The following is a 22,405-nucleotide window of genomic DNA, read 5'->3' on the forward strand; positions in this document are numbered from 1 at the left end:
ACAATAAGAAAAATATAGAATATCACAAGGCTTGCCCTTTAAAGTGAATTGTAGTAACACTAACTGCAGTCGGTGCTGTTGTGGAGATTGGTAAACAAAATATAATACAAACATATTGCTTTAAAATATTAGATTACTTTCACTGCCTCAGTCATAAAATCACTTATACCTGCTTATACGCTGGCACTGAGCACTGGAGCCAGTGATCTGCAATGTACACATGGATTATTTGATGTCTGTCTCATTACGTAACGCATAAGTTACCTAACTTTGTATTTCTGTACCAAAGTCAAACTAGAAGAGAAATCCTAAATTCAAAACTGTCCACAGACACATCCTGGCGGAAAAGAAGAGTTGCAGTAAGCCCACGGTGCGAGAAATAAGCTCAGCATCACACATGACATTTTATGAACTTGTAAATATTTTAGGACAGAAATGAAGCAATTTTTTTGGCCATCCATTTAAGATGCCGATCACTTCCTAGTGATTGATTCAGGCAGCACTACAAGCGGGGTGTATTTCACATTCAGCTCAGAATTGTTAATATAAACTGTATTTATCAGTATGTTAGATATGACTCCAGCAATTGAGTACCGGTGGTTTTTGCATTATTTCACATAACACCTGTAGATTTCTGTGTTTTATTAAGCCCCATAGTATCTCTGAAAATCTAGAGAGGAAATGGAGGAGCATTAAACTCAGCGTCTGTAATTGGATTTCTGTTACAAGCTTCACAATTGACAGACAAATCCTTCTGTAGCACTCGTTTTTGTTTTCACACAGTCACAGGGTTTTAAGACACAGGTCCTGGTTGTTCTGCTTTCACAGTCAGCATAGTATTTGTGTTATTGTGCTGTCGTATGCAGCACAGTTCAATGGCACCACCTGCTGGAGGACGGTAATAGTGCTGCTGATAAAGAGATTTGCAGTTTCCTTAGTGGTCACTGGTTATACAACTGACCTTATTAGCTCAATGTGAAACAGACATGGAGTAGATGGTGACATTGGTTTTGGATAAATCTCAGAATTTATTGCACTGTGATTGGAAATGTATTTTAGATTTTATCTTTTTTTTTTTTTCTTAATTATATTTTATATGGGCGTTGAAACTTTCCAGATACGGGGGAAAAAAAACTCTAAAATCATCATAGGTTAAGTTTTGAATCTGACATTTCAGGCCGTGCACTGAGAATGACGGTCTTGATGCTGTGCAGAAGTGGATTTATTTCATAGATGCAACATGAATCGACTTGCTTCGTGTCACACACAGTTCATCACAGTTCTGCACTTTAAAGTGTGTGTGTGTGCGTGTGTGAGAGGAACAAATGCATCGCTGTAACAAGAGTTTATATAGCAAGTGGCAGCAGTTGTTATGCATTAAAGTCACCACATTTTCATGAGCGAGCAGGTCCGTACGTGAATATCGGTATTAACGTTCAATAATATGGCAAATCTAGATTTTAGTTGGGTTTAGTTCACTATGCTAGTGGGGGGTTTTCAAGTCACAGGTTCACTGTTAAGTCTCATAATGTTGTGATGCAAGTCTTTATGTTGGTAATGAATGTCTATGCTGTGGGATGTTTTGCAGTCATATATGCTGATGCTCACTTGAAATGTAAAATTGAACCATTTCTGCTAACATTGGAGAAAGTCTCTGCAACACATCCTACATATCGCCCAGTTTCTATCAAAAATAAAAGTGATATCATTATGTGTTGGAAGCAAAAGTTATGCTGACTCGCCAACTGTGTGTGCCTGCCTCTTGAAAACTGTTCCCCCTGAAAATATTATTTTTCACTGCCACAAGAATTACAAGGAAGTACCACTCAGTTCAAGAGTTCATACATGTTATTGCTTTAGTCCTAGACAGCCTGGTTACTGTTTAATATAACATTGCATTACTGTGAGAACCATGTTTTTCCCAAATGTCAACTTTTCATGGCCTCAGAAAAACGTTGAGTTTTTATATGATTTATTTATAGCTTACAAAGTGCAGTGAATTCCTCAACCCACAAAGGCATAGTTAGTCCATAATTTATCTGAAATCTTCCAAATCACTACATTTAAAGATACATGGAACAGACACAGAGAATGTACCCTCATCTCCAGAAAATGCCTCATTTTACCTGCACTGACATTTTTCCCCTCGACATCTTCAACTCTTGTCTTTAGTTTTTTTCCACTCTGGCAATATTTTTTTGTTGAGTTAACAAATATTGACTAGGCGGTCAGAGACCAGCAAGACTGTATTTGTTTCCCAAACTGAGTGGAGTTTCCCTTGAATCATGTAAGCTACTAATGATGCATTGTGATTGTGATGAACAGAAGTAACCAGCCTTCAGTCAGTAGCCTATATTCAGATATCTTATTTGGAGTAGTCTCTGTGCAGTATGTCCAACACGTCACCCAAACATGGTTGTGATCTCTGGTGTTTGTTTTCATGTGTCAGATTTCAGCTGTGATCACAGCAGCAGCAGCTCTGGACTCACAATGTTCACTATGACAAGGATTAAACTTTTTCCCTGGAAAAAAACAACCAAAATGTGTCAGATTCTTTGTGAGATCTACTGTATAACAAGACTATGATGAAAAGAGAAAAAGACAATTTATTCATTTAATTTTTATTTGTTTAGGGATAGTGTGTGTGTGTATAAAGCATGAAATGCACAAACAAATATCTATGCAGGCGAAACACTCATCATTAAAGGCAAAATCTACCATATTATAGAATTAGATTTTATTTCTATGATATTCCCATAGAAATAAAATCTACTCTTTTAGTAAGGATTGTACCAGTCACTTTTTAAAGCTGTGTTGCTGAGACAATAATGACACCAGCCCGAGACAAATCCTGGAGCTGTTCCACAGACCGTGAACAGTGCTACAACTCCTGGGAGACGATGACAGCCGCTGTGGTGATTTGACTGGGATACGGCACAATTCTGCCTCTCAGCTGGAAGCCCTACGTTCAGATAAAACTTATTTGTACATAACAGAAAATGACAAATTAGTTACAAATTGAAGGCGGATTGTCAGCTCAGGGAGACTGTTTGTGTTGACTGTTTAAAATGACTAACAGCTCAATGTAAATTCTGGTGTTGGGCAGGTTTTAGTTGCTAATGTGATGTCACCTGGAATGAATCATGCAGCTGTGCTCAGTACAGCTGTACAATGATACGCGGAGCAACAAAGTATCCGAGGACCCGCACCAGGACGACATAAACACCCAGACTAAGACTGTAGAGACCGAACAAACGAAGGCCTCTAGTTTCTTTTTTCAAGCTCATTGAAGTCACATTATATTTTACAAGCCACTGGGATATTTAAAGTTTTATTGATTTATTTTTAAATGATTTTTAACTGCAATGTTGCCCCCCTCCTAACTTTTTCTGGGGCTTTCAAATGCATCTCAGAGTCTTAATCAGCAGAAGAGTTTGCTCAGTCGTCATGAAGTGGGTTCAGTAATTATCATGTGATCTATACAAGTATGGAGCTCACCCCCCCCCCCCCCCCCACCCACCCACCCCGATGAATCTTTAGATCATTTTTCAAACTCTCTCAAAACTATTTCTTTTCAACAAGCCTTTAAAATACTACCTTAAGATTTTTTATTTATTTGCAAATGTCACTGAAGCATGCAAGAGCTCTGGCAGAGATAAAGTGAGAGCACTCTGTGTCACTCCAGACTGTAGCAGCTTTTGTGTTTACGTAGCACAACACTATTAACAATTTTATTTTTTATATCCACCATAGCTAGAGCCGCATTTCCCTCATGCACCATTTGTCCTTTAAGATACAGTAAAGCTCTAATCAAACTGCTCAATCATGAGAAGCAAATGAAGGAAACTTGTCATTAAATTCAGTATTCACTAGATGTTAAGAAATAAAAACCATTTCAAAGATGAAATGCTTAAAATGCTTTCAAATTTTGTCTCATTTGCTTCTGTTTTGCTTAAGATGTACTGACGTACTGATGTATGTATATCACTTTATTCCTGGGTCTGTGCCTGTACTCTTAAAGTGGTTTTTGTGTGTGTGTTTGTGTGTAAACGGTTTTGCTCTCACAAAATGCATCCACTGTTTTTGTGGGGCAGAATAGAGCGCCAGAAGAGGACTTTGATTTGGATACAGATCAGTAGCTCTCTCTGTGGCTCCAATCTGCTGAAATGATTTTTGTCCAAATGTCAGAAGAGAAGAAAGATGGATGTTCAGTCTCAGTTGGTCAGATAACACAACAAACAGAAAAAGTTCGCTTCAGGGATTCAGTTCTTTCTAAAGTTCTGCTCCTGAGGGAAAAGATGGAATTTGGAGTTTTGGAGTGTTGTTTCTTTTTCCTGTTATATTTTTTTTCTGTTATGTGAGACAGACATTTCTTTCTGTCGTCAGTTAGTCATTTTGTCCCCCCCCCCCCCCCCCCCTTTTTTTTTTTGGACACGATAATTAATTACATTTTATGTTCCTCATTAGAGGCTTATAAACTGAAGCAGTTATTTTGAGGAAATTAAGTTTTTTTTTTTAAATCCATGATTTACTACACAGACACATTGCTCACTTCTGCCACAGGCTCTCATTTGTTAGCTCAATCCATTCGTGTATTATGTAAAATGTGGCTTTCTATTCTGGCTCTATATGTGTATTATCACATATGCTGTGTAGGCAGCAGCAGCAGGTCAGACATTAAACATTGGCTTAATATGGTGTATCAGTGATGTGTGCTGCCTTGACTTAAGCACCAAATTCTTTCAGGTCAACATATTCTTCTCAAATGTTAAATGCAGTGTCTCAACATCATTTTGATCCTTCAAATTATAAAGACTGTTTACTACCTGAGGGTCCTGTAGACTGTGTGTTGGTCCTTTTTATCTCTGTTCTGGTACCATAGGAATAAATTAGTATCACTTCTGGCTCATACATAGCTGCCAGATGCTTGATATGTAGATGCAGACTAGGGCCAGTTTGGCCTCTAGGATCAGTTCCGCTTAGCAGACCTCAGGCCAGCCTGGTCCAGTATGAGCCTGTTGGCTGGTCTGCATCAGTCTGCTAGTCAGGCATACTGGATTTAGCATGATGGGGGGACAAAATCTGCAGCCCTCCTTCTGTGCAAAAATGTATTTAAAAGTTTATCTGAAGCTAATATGAAGCTTCAATCGTCCAAATGAGTCTTACAGTCTTTTTAGTGCCAAAGTCCCTCTTTTTGTTACTATACTTCCACTGCAGCTCAACAGAGAAACACTATCCGAGGAAACACAATGAGGGAATTTGATGCTAAACAGACTGTAAATGTGGCAGATATCCACTTGATATGACTAACTCAGACTGCTGAAGCCTCATATAAGCTTCACATCAACTTTTAAATGCATTTTTGCACTAAATGACTATGTGGACTCACTGTTGATTTTGGCCTCCATCACTTACATTGAAAGCACATTTAAAGGGGATCTTTTAATAGCCAGTATGAACAGGAGGAATGATTACAGTGAGGAAAACCTCTTTCACTGTTCATATGGACACCTGACTGGGAGGCAGCCATGTTGTGTCCCAGTAGAACACATAAAGCTTAATTGTATCAAAATTAGTTTTCCCTAAAAAACAAGTTTCCCTTTAATAAGTCCTTACTTCAGTTTAACACCAGATTACAAAATATCTTCAAGGTCTAGATTGTTTTCGTACTGCTGCCCTCCAAAGAGTAATGAAACTTCTAAAAGAATTTAAAGAAAAAGAAAAAAAAATCTAAGATTGCAGAGAATGAAGAACTCACATATCACAGTGATATGCTTGATAATAACAATACTTTTGGGGCTTAAAGTACCCATTACTGAAGAAACTTGGGTGAACCAAAGGTAAAGTTTCCTCGCAGCCTGCTGGATTAACTATTCTTATTTTGAGCACAAAAAAGTGTTTGTAGCCTGTAAGACTGAGAGACATTCAGTGTCATGAAACCGAACACGTCTATTCAGCTCATACACTTCCACATAAAGTCACTGCAGCTGACAAATTTCCTCCCAGTTCAGACAAATGAATGTATGACCCAGCAAATACAGTGAATTGTGTTTGACATCAATTTGAGCATTTTATGCAGTACAGTGCATGGTTTTGCCTACAATACCCATAATATGATGATACTAATATTAGAAACATTCTGATGATATCAACCATATCACCTCGCCCTTTTTGAGAAATGTACTGGTGACATACTGAACAACTAATAGTGACTGTTAAACCTTCACCACAGAAAAAGATTGGTGATGTCATGTTAGGAATAGGCGTTGAATTAATAAAATAAAAAGTACTTACCATTATTATTATTATTATTACCACAGTTTGAGGGTTGTTTAACTGCTTGACAGACTTTATATGATGTGGAATTTTATTTAAAAGGTCTGAATGAATATATGCATATTTTTGTCTGTAGTCTAGTCAATGATTTGAAATGAGTGAGGCTGAAAAATCACGTAAACCAATCAGGATTTTTCAACAATTTCTAATGACAGTTGTGAAGTTGTTTCTTATGTAGCAAGGCCAAAAACTAATTTTCAGGGGCTTTAATGAACCATCAAAAGGTTTAGTGGAACTTAGTTTTAATAAGGCACCCTTCATGAAAGATTTATAAGTTGTAAGTAATGGCTTATTGTAAGCACTTTCTAGTAAACCTGTCACCTGTTAAAGTGATTTTTCACAACCCAGCAACCCAAAAGTTGTTAAGGTCTCATTACTGATCTGCAAAGCTTTACTAAATAATGTATTTACCATAAATAAAGCCATTAGTCATAACTCAAACACTTTATAAATGCTATATTATTTATAATGCCTTTATATGCACCTTATTAGAGAGTGTTACCTCTTAATTGTGTGGATGTTACTGTCTATTCTGACACAGATTTGTTTGGGTTTTACAGCCAAAGTAATTAATGCTGCGAGTCATCCCAACATATTTTGAAAAAAAAGAAATGAGGCTCCCACAAGAGGCTCTCAAACAAAATTCCAATTGTGCAGTGCTTGGCTTGAGTGCAAGCAGTGAAGAATTAAAGGTCAATAGGCTTTCTATATATGCTCCGCTCTGCTGTGTACCAAATCCCAGCACAACTAAGGATGGACAAACACAGCCACAAACACAGTCAGAAGAAGAGAGAGAGACCTACTGTATGTGCATGTCTGCCCCTCTCTCTCTCTCCTTGTGTTTCAGCACCACTCCTCTTTCTGTCTCCCCTTCTCGTTCTCCTTTTACTGTCTCATAAATGTGCTGAGCCAATAGCTGCAGGCGAATCTTTACTGAGCAATCACCTGCTTACTGTGTCTGTCCCAGAAGACACACCCTTACTCTAAAATATACACTAAAGCATGAAAACTTTGCTCTGGGCAAGAGTCCAAACAATTTGAAATGCACTTATCTTAGATTGTGGCTCAGCTGGAGCTAGCTTCTGCTTCCAGTATGTATATGGGATATATTTAATATGTTGTGTTGCTGGGGTTTTTTACAGCATCTCGTTGGCAGTTAGAACTTAAACACTGAGCCAGAAGTACGACCTTCTGCCCACTCTGTCCTGTTATTGAGCAGCTCCTCCATAGAGAAAACATTGGAACAGAAGATGTGCAGTTAAGAGGGGGAAGGTTATGTTGATCTGGCTTTTTATATACAGTACTATATTATATCTGCAAGTATTAGATTGGACCTAACAAGTATGAGATGCAGCATCACAAGTGTCCTCTGACTTTGCAGTGTTTGCAGAAGCTACTCAGAAGAACAGCAGAATTAGGATCTGTTCCAAAGTTTGTACTAAAGTAAATTTATGCACAAATACTGAGATCTTTTTTTTAACCTTTTATTTAATCAGGGAAGTTTTCACTGAGAGGAAGCCTCTCTTTGGCAGATCACATTCACACAGTAACAGACATTCACACCTGGAAGCTGCCCAGTACAACCACAGTCTGATCTGCTGGCCACTGAGAAGCTCCACTGGAGCAGTTTCTCACTTTCCCCACCCAGATTTATCTGACGACTGACAACCTTCCAGTCGAAAGCTCATTTCTCCAACCTTTAGACCACCACTGCCCGTGCATTCATTCTGCATCATGCATTTAGTTGTGTAAGATATGGGATTAGTATTAGTATTGAGATTAGTATACAGTTTTGAGTGTGTTTATTAAAAACAGAACTAAATGGAGAATGTCTTTCTGTCATTCAATTGATCATTCAACTGTCATGAAATTTGAATTTGAATTTGAACCACTGCACGGCCAAAAAGGTGCACTTCTTTGTTTAGAAACAATATGTATAAATGTCTTTAAAGAAGCAGCCTTTTCACCACTCAGGTGTTTTTGTTTTTAAAGCATATTGTTTTATTGGTGTATAAAATTGTCCCCCACCCCTCCAATTTCATCAGATGGGGGGACAATGACATAGTATGATGTGGTTTGTTGTAAGATTCCATGTTGGTTTTCCTCCTGTCGTCCCCAATTTTTTGAGTCACCAGCCGCCACTGCCGTACAGTATTAACATATTAACCTTAGTTTCATTTATTGTTATTTTTGAGGACCTATACATAAGCATACTGTAGCAAGGCATAGTAATTGAATAACATTGTGAAGACATTATCATGGTAAAAAGTCAAATCAGAGTTGGACTATGCTCTTTTATTAGATGAGGTCCTGGGGTACTCTCCCGCACAGCTCCTCATCCTCAAAAACACCATGAAGGTCACTGAATGATGAGTGTTGATTATCATGATGAGAGGCTGATTAAGCAGTCGACTTTCCTAATGATTTAGAGACGGCCTGCTGCAAATTGGTCTGGGTCAACGTTGATGATAAGAGGAACTCCCTCTGAGGAGTCCAATTGTAAATTAAAAAATTTGCATGGAGCTGTTGGACACTAAAAAAATAGTGGATGTTATTAATAAAGCTTGAGAAACCCCCTGATTAAGCTGAGAGTTCAAACTGTTGCTTTTAAGACTTTCTCTCTGTATTTAAAGCAGAATGAATTTTAGGAACTTTGATTTAACACTTTAGACATTTTCCTTTTGCTATAAAGCAAAAACTAAATGAAACAATCACAAAAAAATAACATCTTCAGACAAGGAAAACAATGACAGGACAGTGACTCATCTCTTAACACGTACACTTGAGGGTTTATTATCAAAGAACTGAAAGCTACAATATGCAACTCTTTCACCTTGAGGCACTCTGCCAAAACTCTCACTCAGCTTGATGAACTGTCTACCTCGTAATGGTATCTCGTCTGAGGTTCCCTGGCAGAAATAAAGCCAACACAGATGTTAAAGAAGCAAAGAAAAGACTTCGTCTGCTGCAAATTTAAAGTGACATTCAGATCATTTGACCTCTCATTGTCATGTACTTGCTTTTAACTTGTGTGTGCATCACAGACCTTTTTCACAGCAGACAATTAAAGTAGGAAAAGCACAGGTATTAATAACAAAGGTTATGTTTGAAAGCCCTCATCAACTGCTTCCTACTGAACACTACCTGCCTACCACTGAATGACAGACAAACTGACAAAGTTAGCAACTAGCAGGTGAACATAGAGGAGCATTTAGCAGCTAAAGAGCCAGATATTTCCCTCAGGAATTGGCAGAGACCAAAAAAAAAAAACCATGAATGTTCTTCAGGTGGCCAGAAACACGACACCAAATGACTGCTAATGCCTGCAGGATGTGTCTGCTGGATGTGTAAATAGCTAACACATTTGCCACTTACCACTTTATAAGGTGATAATATCTCAGATGTTGTGATTTCAGCTTATTTTGCTGTCCCCAAATGGCCCAAAAAAAAAAATTAGGTAAAGCAACTTTAACATCACAAAAGCCTCCCTGAGTGTTGCAATGTTTATTTAAATAAGGAGATATCAATTGGAAGTGTATGAGAATTTTTATTGAGGTAAGCAACAGAAAAAGACTTTGGCAGTGAAGCATCTTCATTTAGTGTAGGCTGATGTGAAGATTGGAGATAGGACATGATCCCCCGGAGACTAGACTTTGGTGGTGGTGCAGTAAATCCAGCAGGTGGTTGATGGAAACTGGACATCCTGGAGATCATGGTGGTGATGGGCATCTAGAGACTGATTGGTTCGGGGCAGGTAGAAATAGTGAATTGTGAATGTAGGGACTTTGACAGTGTGGGAACGGAGAAGTGATAAAGAGAATTAAAACAGGAAGAAATAGCAGAAATTCATCCAGGGAGGAATAAAGGCAGAACATGAGAGAAAAGCTCTTTCTTATTGAACTTTCACCAAAGCTTCATTTATATTTATGTTGAGTCTTGATGTAATCTGAAGTTCTCAAGGAAGATATTCCAGTAATAGCCAGGGATGATATATATACTTAATATATACAGTATATATATACTTTTTAAGTGTTAAGTGAGAAAGTGTGCAGGCATTACTCTTTTGTCAGTGCTGATTTCCAATAGCGACTGCTTGACTTTTCCTCACCAGCATGTCCAATTTTTCACTTTTCCTGTGAACTATAAACATTTACAAAATGGATTGGTACCACATTTTTTACAGACAGATTGATGGTCCCCAGAGGACGAATCCTGCTGACTTTGGTATACTCTTCACCTTTCCTCAAGCACCATCATCAGGTCAAATTTTTTAATTTTTCCAATGTTTTCATTCATGACTAAAAGCTTCAAAACTAATGATATTTCCATCCACCTCAGCTGTTCTTAGTATTTAGTGCTAATTAGCGAATGTTAGCATGCCGACTAAGATGAACAATGTAAACATTATATCTGCTAATCATGAGCGTGTTAGCTTTTTCATTGTGAGCATGTTAGCATGACAACTTTAGCATTTCGCTCAAAGCACCACTGTACCTAAGTACAGCCCCATTTCTTTTGTTCCCATCTGACTTTGTACTGGCTATAATTTTCCTGCACTTCATGACCACAAAGTTTTGAATGAATTTCACAAGTTATACCTCTTTTATGAACAGAGGGGTCTCTGTGAGGATCTAGTTTTAACTTCTGTAATAGAGTGTTATTTCTTAGTTATGAGATGACTAACTGTGAGAGCTGCCCTGTTCAAAAAACGTGAGAGTAAACAAAACACAGCTCAGTTTGGTTTTCAGCCCACAGAAAAATGTTTTCGTGCTGTGCACATAGAGGCATCTCAATATCCTGATTCCCAAAACAAAGTTTAATCATGTCTTTTTAAAAAGAATTGACTCTGCATTATCTACCATTTATTTTCCATTAAAGCTGAGGATATGGAAGCACATTCACTATTAGTACTCCAATCATAGACTCTGGCCCTGGTAAACAAATGATAAGGATCGACAATCAGTGAGACTACCCCCCCTCCCACACATCCATCGCCAACCACACAAAAGCTGGAGTACTGAATGTCTGAATGTATTAGAGATCTTTAATCAGCTGTCTCTCAGCAGGGATCCTGCTCTGTGGTTAGTAAAGTCCCTGAGATTCAGTATCTGGCTGAAAACTATTACAGTGTTTGGTGTGTAAATGATGGAAACTTTAACACAAGAAACACATTAAACTACAGTTGTGAATTAAAATAGAAAAACAAATTGGGATTTAACCCATTCATAATGAACTCAAAGAAAACATGACATCCTATTTGCTGAGATTCTTTCCATCATTATAAGTAGTTGTAACTCATCAGAAATGACCATCTCAAGGTCATTGTGCTCTCTAACTTCATACCACTTTAATGCCACTAGAGGATAAGAAATTACATTAAGTACATCTGAGGTCTTTTCACTTAAATCCTTCAGCAGCAGAACTTAAAAGCACCCTTTGTCACTCACCATACAGCCCAGTTGAGAGATTTATGGTTATATACCTGCTGATGTATGTCAGAAGGACTGCAGTATCCTCTTCTACTGAGGTTACATATCTCAGCGATAATGAACAACTCTCGGATATATTCCAATATATCCGAGAGTTTCCATAGTTATGGTCATCTTTATGTCTTACACTTTGATCATCAAGCTGGAAATCACCTGCATGTATGTTTCTCTTAAGTGCTGTTACAAGAATGTGTTGATGCATCAATGACTCCGATTTAAGCTTTATTTATGATCTCTCAAGCACAACGATAGATAGCAATACACTAAAGAAACAATGTTTATACAAGCTGAGTTGCCAGTTTATTGGGTAGATAGCTGCTGTCAGCAAAGTAACCATGTACACATTTATTCTCCAAAGAATCCAAAATAGGGTTTGTACTCAATCTATGGCGGGTCTGTAGTATTCGAGTCCAATCTCAAGACATTTTTGGCCAAAGACTTACCTGTTCCACTATTGTCCTGAGCCATTTCATACTGTGCATGGTGTTCCACAAGGATCAATTCTTGGTCCAATGTTGTTCTCTCTGTGCATGTATTGCCACTTGCCCAAAATGTTCTACCTAGTTTAAAAAAATCTTTGGATTACTTTTGATCCCAACCTACAGTTGTTTTCTTTGACTTTTGCTTCTTTTCATGGCTCATACTTTGTGGTTATTATACTTAAAAAAAAAACCCAAACAAACAAAAATATATTAATTTATTTATTCATTTATAAATAACTCCTTGTTTAATATATTGTCTTCTCTCTCTTTAATCGCCCTCTTTCTCTTTTCTTCTTCCTGTGAAGCACTTTGAATCTTCTGTTTTGAAAGGTGATGTAAAAGTAAAGTGTGCTTTTACACACAAATGTATGGAAAGATGTCATACATTCATGGTCAACTTTTAAATTGGTTTTGATGTAATTATATTTAATCTGAGTTGTGGTCGTGATGGGAATAGATGGACGATGCCACTTGTTGTGGGCTTGTTGAATGGACACTGTTTTGGTTTTTAGTGTCTTGGCTTGGTCTTGAGTCGGCTTGGACTCTTGACTCTTGTCTTGAGTCTGACTCAACCCTAAAATGCTCAGACTTGGATTTATCTTGGACTAGACCTCATTGACCTTGCCATTCAAAGTTGGCAAGTGCACTTTTTGGTTTTTTTTGGCACATCAGTATCTGTAGCCAAGTTGAGTTTTTCATTCCTGTGAGTTCAATAGTTTTGCGCAGCAGATCCAAATGCAGCAAAACATTCTGCATCCATTGACATGTTCATGTGCAGTCCTCCCACATTTCTGTTTGCAAACAAACTGAGAAAGGAAAGACTTGACATTTGAATACATATCGGGGGAGGAGTGACGGCACTCTGTCTCTTTAAGCTGCCACTAACACTGACTGACATACATGATTATATAACACCATATGCCATAGCACTGCACTTCAATCAATCACAACCATGACCACAGAAGAGAGCAGATTGGCTTTTATAATACCTATAATCTCATAATGTGTTCCTATACCTACGTTAACCGTCACACTGCCGCATTATGACTTATGAGGGAGCCCTCTAGCTCTGCACTACACTTACAGCTTCAGCATTTGCCAATTTAGACTCTTAAGTGTTCCAGAGATCCCTGCAATAAAAGCCATGTTAATTGGCTCAACATGTTAGCAGTAATACTATACTTACAAAGGCAGCACTTGCCAAATTCTACAGACACTAAGCTCAAAGAAACCAGGCAAATAAATCACCATACATAGGTAAGAGGTACAACATGCGGAACTGTAAAAAATATAAAGTGCAGACTTTTCATTGGATATTTTTACTCCTACTCCTCCTTTTAATCCTGCTTATATTCAAGAAGTCAGACATTTTAGTAGTAGTAGTTATTTTAGTAGTTTTTTTTTTAGAATTGACAAGAACTTGTTTTTTGGAAGATCTTTGGTGCTTATTGGATGAATGTTGAAAATACCACTAGGGTCTGGAAGCTATATTGCAAGAACACTGATGTAGGAGCATAGAGTTTTGCAATATATCTTCTGGCCACCAGTGGCAGCAATGAACTTGTCACCACATTCAGTAAGCAAGGAGGAAATTATGCTCCATCTTGGATTTGGGTTGTATTCATAGATGTATGAAGTGCAAGTTCTCCTGAACTACTGCTTGAGTTTACCTTCTGTTCATATTTCCAACTTAACATTTATTAGTTTAGAACTAAAAGCATGCTAAGTGTTACAGTTCAAGTTTTCTTTATATTTGTTTTTAAGAAATGAGAAAGCTAGCATGGGGTGTCTAGGTGTAGTCTGAAAAGGTGGGTTTCAGCCTGTAGTGTAGTATGGCAGCACTCTGCTGTACTGAGTTCAGTGGGAGGTCATTCCACCACTGTAGGGCCTGTAGGGCTAGAACAGAGATAATCAATGAGTAGGTGTGTGTTTAACGGTTTTAAGGCACAACGTGAAGCCGAAGAACCACCCGACACAAAGCAAACCTAAGGTGTCATTAAGCATAACTGCAGAGTATGTCTCCAAATCTGTTTTCTTTTGTTTTTGGTAAAGAAAGTTTCTCAGTATATTAACTGCCCATTTTGTTGCCTTTTTTGTATTAATCTCATCTCTTCCTCTGTTATTTTAAGCTCTTCAGGTGTTACTTCCTTGTACTGTTTTTCTATTGGTTTCTTTTTTTGTCTTCTCCATTTCTTTTTCCTCTGCTGCATCCCATTTTTCAAAACTTCATAAGCTTTGACAGCTGTGCTCTTTAATGTTGCTATGGTTACAGGTTGGATAGCAGATGAATTTAGAGCAGTGATTAAACTTAGGCTGAACTATGTGTGCAATACATGTTTTAATGCACACTTGCCGGCCAATCAGAAAAGAGTATTCCCCCAGACCATGGTAAAAGATGTGATATTAACATGATCCTTCCTGCTAGTTACTAGGACCTAGCACAAAACTGCCTCCATTAAGGCCTGCTTAGCAGAAAAAATAAAACTACATCAAATGTAATAATTCAAATGTACAGAAATAATTCCACTTGAATGGATTTGAAAAAAAATCCGACTGCTAGTGACTAAAATCCTAGTAAAGAGGACAACTAAAGTGTATTGCTGGATCACTCTTGCAGAAAGTGTTTGCTGTCTTTCACTAGGATCTTTAATACAGAGATCCTGCATTATAGCCGTAAAGAAGATCCGTCATTAAACTGCCTTTGGTTTTTTACACTGAATCAAACAAAGCCGGCATAATGCTGCCCCCGTGTGTGCTTTTACATAGCATGCTGGTGTGACGTCTAACACAGTGTCCCACCATGCCGGCTGTCCCTTTTACACAGACGTCGATCTGGCTCTGTGACTACCTCCATAGTCGGCTTATTGGCAGAGAAACTCTGCCCACCAACTCCGTGTCCGTACCTTTTATACAGAACAGCTAGGTGGAATAAAGGCGCGGCAATTCTGCCTTGAACGGCCTGTATAAAAGGGGCTAATGTGTTGTATACCAAAAATGTAAGCTCAGACGTTTGGACAAATACTACATCCACACTGAACCAGCATGAATAAGCAGAACAAAAGAGTAATAACATTTAAAATATATACATATTTCACTCATTAGGATGAATAATAATATAAACTGAAAAGCCTAATCAGTGTGGTTGAAGATCTTAACCAAAACAGCATGAAAACATGCAGTGTTCAACTGTGTTTTTTAGATTTGGCTAGCTTAGTGTGGATGTAGCTTACACGCTAACAAACGAGTTAACAAGCTCGCTATTAATACTAGTAACTTGGAGTAGAAGTCTTAACTTATCTGCTAGAGGTTGCTTTTCTTTACCAGGAAGGTTTCATGAATAAGTGATGAAAACCGACAACGGAAATAATTAAAATTTCAACCCTTGGTGAGTGCTACTGCATAGGAGGAGGCTGAAGGTAGGGAAGGCTAATATTTGACCAACTATCATACTTAACCATGGAGGACAATGTTATTATGTTCATTACAGCAATTCTATGCACTGACTACAAACAGTAACAGACAGATAATAATGCAACACAATAAAGGTTGGCTGAAATGCGACAAAGTGCATGGGACACAGATTGAGTGAATAAGTCATGATGTAAAGCAAGTGACTTAAATGTCCACTTAGGTTACGTTTCCGCCCTACTGAAGCATGGACGGATTACCATGACCACGGGCCCTGGGCACAAACGTGCCACGGATCCCAACCTACACACGCAAATAGTACATGTGCAATGTGTGTACCCTCCTCAAGCACACAGAGTTTGGTCTCACAATAACACAGGGCAACCCACAACCACACAGCATGTATTACTTTGAAATTATATTCGTTATTTTGACATGTTTACTGCCATTTTAGGCCAGTTTCGTTGTATACATGCCATGTACAGCACAGTATATACATCTTTAGGAGTCAAAACACACACACCTTAATTTAAATAAAACCATCAACAAAAAAACATTAAAGAATACATAAATGAACATCAAATGTAGTACAGAGTCACAGCTATGACCACACAAAACCACAGTGAAAAGTACCCAACCTATCGGCTTTCCTCTGGCCTTCTTTGAAGAGAAGTCATTGATCAAGTCGTCAAAGTCCAACTCCCAGAGTTCCAATTCAATGACCATGAGTGACAGCATGTTCAGGCGTCTCTGTCATCCTTGTCTTTAGTTCATTTTTAATCCTGGACATTTGCGTAAAGGACCGTTCCCTTGCAGTTACTGACAGGAAGTCTTCCTGTGAACTTGGGCTAGCAGTACAGGCAATAGCATCCAGGTCATCCCGAGGAGGCAGCGCTGTAGCACTGGCATTGCTGCGAACAGTAACACCATTACCTTCCACTTGTTTTTTGGTGAAAAATGTTGAATTAGAGGGTATTAGTAGATCAAACAGTAGAAACAGTAGATCAGTGTGGTGCAATGAGAAGACTACACTCCTCACATTACTACTTGAAACAAACAGAAATATCATAATTCCATTATGTATTCTACGTTATTTTTTACTGTTTGAGGTTTGACTGGCGCTTGTTTAATTACGTCATCTTTTTCATCCCAGGTCTTCTGCATTTCAATGGCACCCGACTGGAGAATTAGCACCACCTACTGCTTATCTTGAAAAACCAACTCCTAATAGTCGCATAACAGTCAAAATAATAGATACTTTTATAAATGCACAGAGGCGCCTCTAATAGGTAGTATGTATGACATCTACCTAGTCTGAGTTCTTTGAATTAGTATATGAGTTGAGTATTTTTATGTACCTTTTTTATATATGTAGCCTATTTTTAAAAAAAATCTGTGTGTATTATAAAAACCTGTTTATATTTACTTCAGTAATGTTCCTTACAGTGGCATTCAAAACACCTTCTGTTAGTTATATTAATACATTTTGAGATTGAAAGCTCACTCTTGACTTTCTACCACAAGGTGCATTTAATAGCTTTTCTGGAGCTTTCGCTTATGTCACACAATCTTCCTCAACAAAGGAGAAAAATGGAAATTTGAACAAATACAATTCCAAGATATTCCACTTTTTGTATTTCTCCATTTCTTGAAGAAGATTGAGTGATTGAAGCTCCAGTGAAGCTACTAAATGGCCATTGGGGTATATTGTCAACTAATATATGAATCTTTTTTTTAGTGATGAATGGGTTATGAGGACTTTTGTAAAACTTGACCCAATCTGTTTGTATGGCTATATGTGAGCTCTAACTGTGACATCAGATCAAGTCCCTGTGGTCCACATTTCAGTTTTGTCACATTCACCTGTCAAAATGTGAACCATATATCACACTGTTCACAGATTGTGCCTTTAGAGTACTCAGAATAACACAAGCATCCCCACTCTTCAAATTGGAACAGACATTTAAAAGGGGCATCAGTGCAAAAAGCAAAAGCTGCTATATACTGTAACAACCAAGCAAATGATGCATTCACACTGACATTCACCAAGAAGATGAAAGCTTTCATCATAGCATATTACAACACTGCCAAAACATATTTTTGTCTTAAATAGAAAATAGAAGTAGAAGATTTAGAGCACTAAATCTTGCTGATACAACCAGAAATAGAGTTGATTGTCAAGATTCACTCAAACTGAGGAATATATTGTCAAATAGTATGTTAATTGCAGTAATTTGGAAAACTTACATAATATTAGGCAGAAGAGAAACTTTAAAGACCTGGGGGAGAAGCTTTCTGTGTTCTTCTTTAATCAGAACTGCTTGCAATAATATGAACAATCACTTTAACCTCAACCGATATTCTTTGAGCTCACAAGATCTTTCTCAAGTTCATTGTCACTGGAGTACTGCCACTTCTTCTGGATGGAGTCTCCTAAAGATTCTCCTAAAAAGTGCTAGAATTGAACATCAGTCAAAGATACAGTAAGGCAGTAGTGGAAAGTGTTCTATTTAGTAAAGATGTACTGTAAATGCAATATTATCTCACTTAGATAAAGTATGATGTTCACCGTTCCTGACAACAAACCTTGTGGATTGACCTTGTGGATTGTTGCTGTTGGTTCTGAGAATGTTTTTCTCAGAACCTAAAGTCTACTGGTTTGAAAGTATTTAGAAATTACATGACATTTAAAGCCACAGTGAATCAGCCGCTCCTGCTTGTGTTTAAGATTACAGACACATTATCAGCCAAACAAGCAAAAACAGTCTATTTTAAGATCATTGTCCTTGAAAATTCTAGTGATGTGTGTCGATGTAGCCTTGCTTGTCTGGTTGTCATCTTCATAAATGTGCTACATGCCTGTTTAATTCTCTCAGCTGGTTAAAAGCAAAGGTAGCTGGACCACATTTTCATTTCCTTTGTCATGTGTCAAGTCCAATACAGAGTGACTAGATGGTTTTTAAATCTTTTAGTACCCCTTCCTGTGCCTACTGGTCTAAAACGCACTCTGTAATCCTGCTGACTTTAGTCCTGCCACAAGAAATTTTCTTCGCAAGTTTGGAGTTGGGAAGAATGTTTGGTAGCGTCTTGTCTGTATTCCATCTGAGATACTGTCAAATAAAATGGTAAACTTGTCTTCCTTCCCAAGCAACAAGCAGTGTTTCTAGAGATGAGTGCAGATGTAGGAACAGTTTCCACTGACAACGAAAAACTTTGAAGAGGACATAACATCCACATTTCCAGGTCTATATTTATATTCTGGGGCTCTCCTGGAATATCTTTGCAGTACTTATTTGCAAAAAACTCCTTATTTATCTTATACTGACCCTTTATGCAGCCCCTCAGTTTAGCCTGTCCCTTTAAAGCCCCTCTCCCGATGAGCCCACTTTGTTCCGATTGGTTAGTTTCTCTTCTGCTGACTCCAGAGGCCACATAAACAAACAACAGTAGGCGGATTTCACTTCTTTTTCTCCTTCTTTGCTTGAAATGTCAACTTCTCAAATACTGAAAATGATTTTTTATTTTTGATTTTAATTGAATTTTGAATTTTTTAATTGAATGATTGTAGACCTTGGGAACTTGTTGTGAGATGTGAATTTGATAATGCAGTTATTATTTAAATCAGTTCTACCAAGAGCAACCTGTCTGACATTTGCAAAAATCTCTGTCTCATCTCGTTTTACAGGACAAACTACATACCTGCTTGCTTTCCCTTGTGTCTTAGACCCATGTACTGTATGTACTGTTTTTTTCAACTGATTGATTAAAAGTTGAGTCTGTAAAGTTTCCTAAAATACAGACAAATGACAATCACAAGTTCCTAGAGCCCAAGATGATGATCCCAATTTACAGAAAGAGAGAAAAGAAACAAATTCTCACATCTGAGAAGCCGGAAACTGAATTTTAAATAAATGACTGTAATTAATTAAACAATGACAATGACATGGACAGTCAAACAATGAAAATTGTTGTTGATTAGTCTTCTGCTGATCAACTAATTGATCAATCCACTAATATTTAAGCTCTTGATTACATTAGATTTGTAAGAGAAAATAACAAGTGGGACTAATTCAGATCCCTAAAATGCTGTTTAAATGTATATTAAACATATATATTTTTAATCAAAATCTCTTGGTTCCTCTGTGTTGAATTCTGGAGAAAAAAAATAGAGAAAGAGTGCTCAATTTTTTGTGGAGTAGTTATAAAAGGATAAAAAACACTGCAGTGACAATTGGCTGAGAACTGTAGGAGGAATAAAAGAATACCTCAGTCAGCTGACTCAAAGGAAAGAAGATAAAACACTATTGAAATTGAAAATATAATGAAATTTATGTATGAATTGGGTGAAGTGACACATTTGCTTTTCTAAACAGTGTAGGAGAAAATAGTAGATTTCACATTTCCTCTCCAGCATCCTCACCAATCACATGAAACATCAGTAAATATTATTTACTGTAAAACCATTTTTCCATTTTTCCAAGATTGCCAAATAAATTGTGCAGGAGCTTTTGAGCATATACAGAGGAAGGTACAGAATGTCTTTACTGAGAACAGAGTATAGGAAAGATTCAGTTTGAGCTTTTTAGTTCATAGGAGCACAGATATTTTCAGTGTGATGACTTAAACTGAAGTCAACTGAAACTGAGAAATGGACCCAATTTGTCTAAAAAGTAGAGCTGCTGATAAAAAGATTTTTGCCAGGTTTTGTTGTACATGTCTCGTTGATGTGTCTGTTCTGGCGCTATGCCTGGCATTCTGAAGATCAACTTGCATCCAGGCTAAACTTGCTCAGTCACTTCTATTGAACAGGACTGTAATACCAATAGGGCTGTCGCTGAAAGCTGCAATAGCCTTTTTGTCCAAAGCAGAAATCCCTGCAGGTCCTGCCACTGTAAATCATATCTGCTCCATGAGAGTGTTTCTGTGCAGGGACTGTTAACCTTGGTGTGAATAAGCTGCTGAATGTGAGATATCTCACCATGTAGTGACTAAAGGCCAATGTATGCACACAGCCTATAATAAGTTTGATGTGAGAAACGTTCTGTTCTCACTTGTTATCGCTGACTGCCATTAGCACATGTAAGCTGCTAAGAGCAACTTAATGCAAAAGCAGGTTAAAAGACAGGTTGGATTGATTGAGAGTTGTGCATAACATAGTCTGACGTGAATAGAAAGATTTATTTATATAAACATAGTTCACACAGATTATACTTATGGATGTGTATTGTTACTGTATATGTTCCTCAGCCTGCGCTCCGCTGCTGCCATTTATAATCTTTTCCACAGGGGACATCATGGAAAAATGATAAAACACTTCAACTCTGTCAAAGTTTCTGATTCCATTTTCACTTTACATGGTCTTTTATCAGTTTGTGAACTTTGGGCATTTTAAACTCATTCCATGTTCAACTGGAATTAACATGTCCTTGAAAACTGCAAGGCCTTGAATGAACTTTAACAATGTAGAATATTCAACTACTCTAATTGATATTTGAGAGATCTAAAAAAATTTTAAAAATCTGATAATACTCTATAACAGCCAATATTATTTTGTCTTTTTCACATAAACACAAATTAATGACCTCAAATATATGTTTGTCATTTATGTACTGGCGTTTCTTATTACTTATAGGCAAATAAGCTAATATCAGCCGGTCTAGCTCTATTTATTTTGTACTCTTTTATTCCTTTCAGGCAGAGCCAACCAACTAGGGGCCCCGGGGCTGTGGGCCCAAGGTGAACCTCCCTCCAGTTTCTCCCAATCTGTCTATTGTGTATGTATTAGTAAGTGACCAGTAATCAGTCTGTGGTAACCTGATTAAGCAGTTTAATTTTATATAAAAAAGGCCTTAAAACTAGATTTACCTTAGGCCCCTCTACAAGCCAGAGCTCAAGTCTCAGGTAATAAGTCCAAGTCTCAGGTAATGAGCTCCAGGTACTTGACAGGTGTGGGAAACAATCAGGAGTCAAAAATGCTTTTGCACTCTGAAAGATGTCTCGGAAATCTCCCTCTTTTTAAAAAAAATTAAATTACATGGTTGAGCACAAAGACAGACGTTTTGCTTCTTCAGAGTGAACAAACCATATTGCACCTCAGGGATTTCTACCTACTCACTGAGACCAATGCAGGTGGTAATAACACAGCTGTTGCCTCAAGGCTCCATATGATTGCAATTCACATTGGGATATATGTAGTAGTATTAGCAGAAAGGACTGTAGCTACTATTTAGGACACTGAGGTCATGTCTTCTGTATAGTTTTCTTTGAATTTGGAGGTTTCAGTATTTTACTGGCTTCTGCTTGTTACCTCTTATTACAGGTTATGGTCTTGCTGAGTTTTGAGAAATTCAGTGAAAGAACTATTCATCCTTCTCAGATTGTTTCATTTGAAAGAGGAAATATTCACTATTTCACAGGAAAAAAACAAAGCAATTAGAAAAAATAAACCTAATTTTGTGTGATAAACCTTTTACTTTCTTATTTCTTTACTCACCTCATGACCCTTCAGCCTTTTTCTTGGGACCCATTGGAAGGACACAACCCCTAGGTTGGGAACCAATGTCTTAAAGCATCAAAATTGATCTCTTTGAAAGCAACCATTCTTCACAACGAGTGCCTTCATTTTTTATAACTGAATATGTTTTACTGCAAATATGTGACATGTGATTGCAGGGATTTCAGTTCTGATGG

General features: G+C 37.7%; 1 protein-coding gene across 1 annotated transcript in view; it reads left to right on the forward strand.

Moving 5' to 3' along the window:
• klhl20 (kelch-like family member 20) overlaps positions 1 to 22,106 on the forward strand; it is a 37,658-nt gene extending 15,552 nt beyond the window's left edge. The window contains exon 14 of the mRNA XM_042428446.1: positions 21,410 to 22,106. Coding sequence (XP_042284380.1) covers positions 21,410 to 21,455 — 46 coding nt within the window. The 3' untranslated portion in view covers positions 21,456 to 22,106. The remainder of the gene's footprint in view (positions 1 to 21,409) is intronic.
• The last annotated feature ends 299 nt before the right edge of the window (positions 22,107 to 22,405 follow it).

This window comes from Thunnus maccoyii, chromosome 12 (genome assembly GCF_910596095.1).
Source record: "Thunnus maccoyii chromosome 12, fThuMac1.1, whole genome shotgun sequence".
Taxonomy (NCBI): Eukaryota; Metazoa; Chordata; class Actinopteri; order Scombriformes; family Scombridae; genus Thunnus; species Thunnus maccoyii.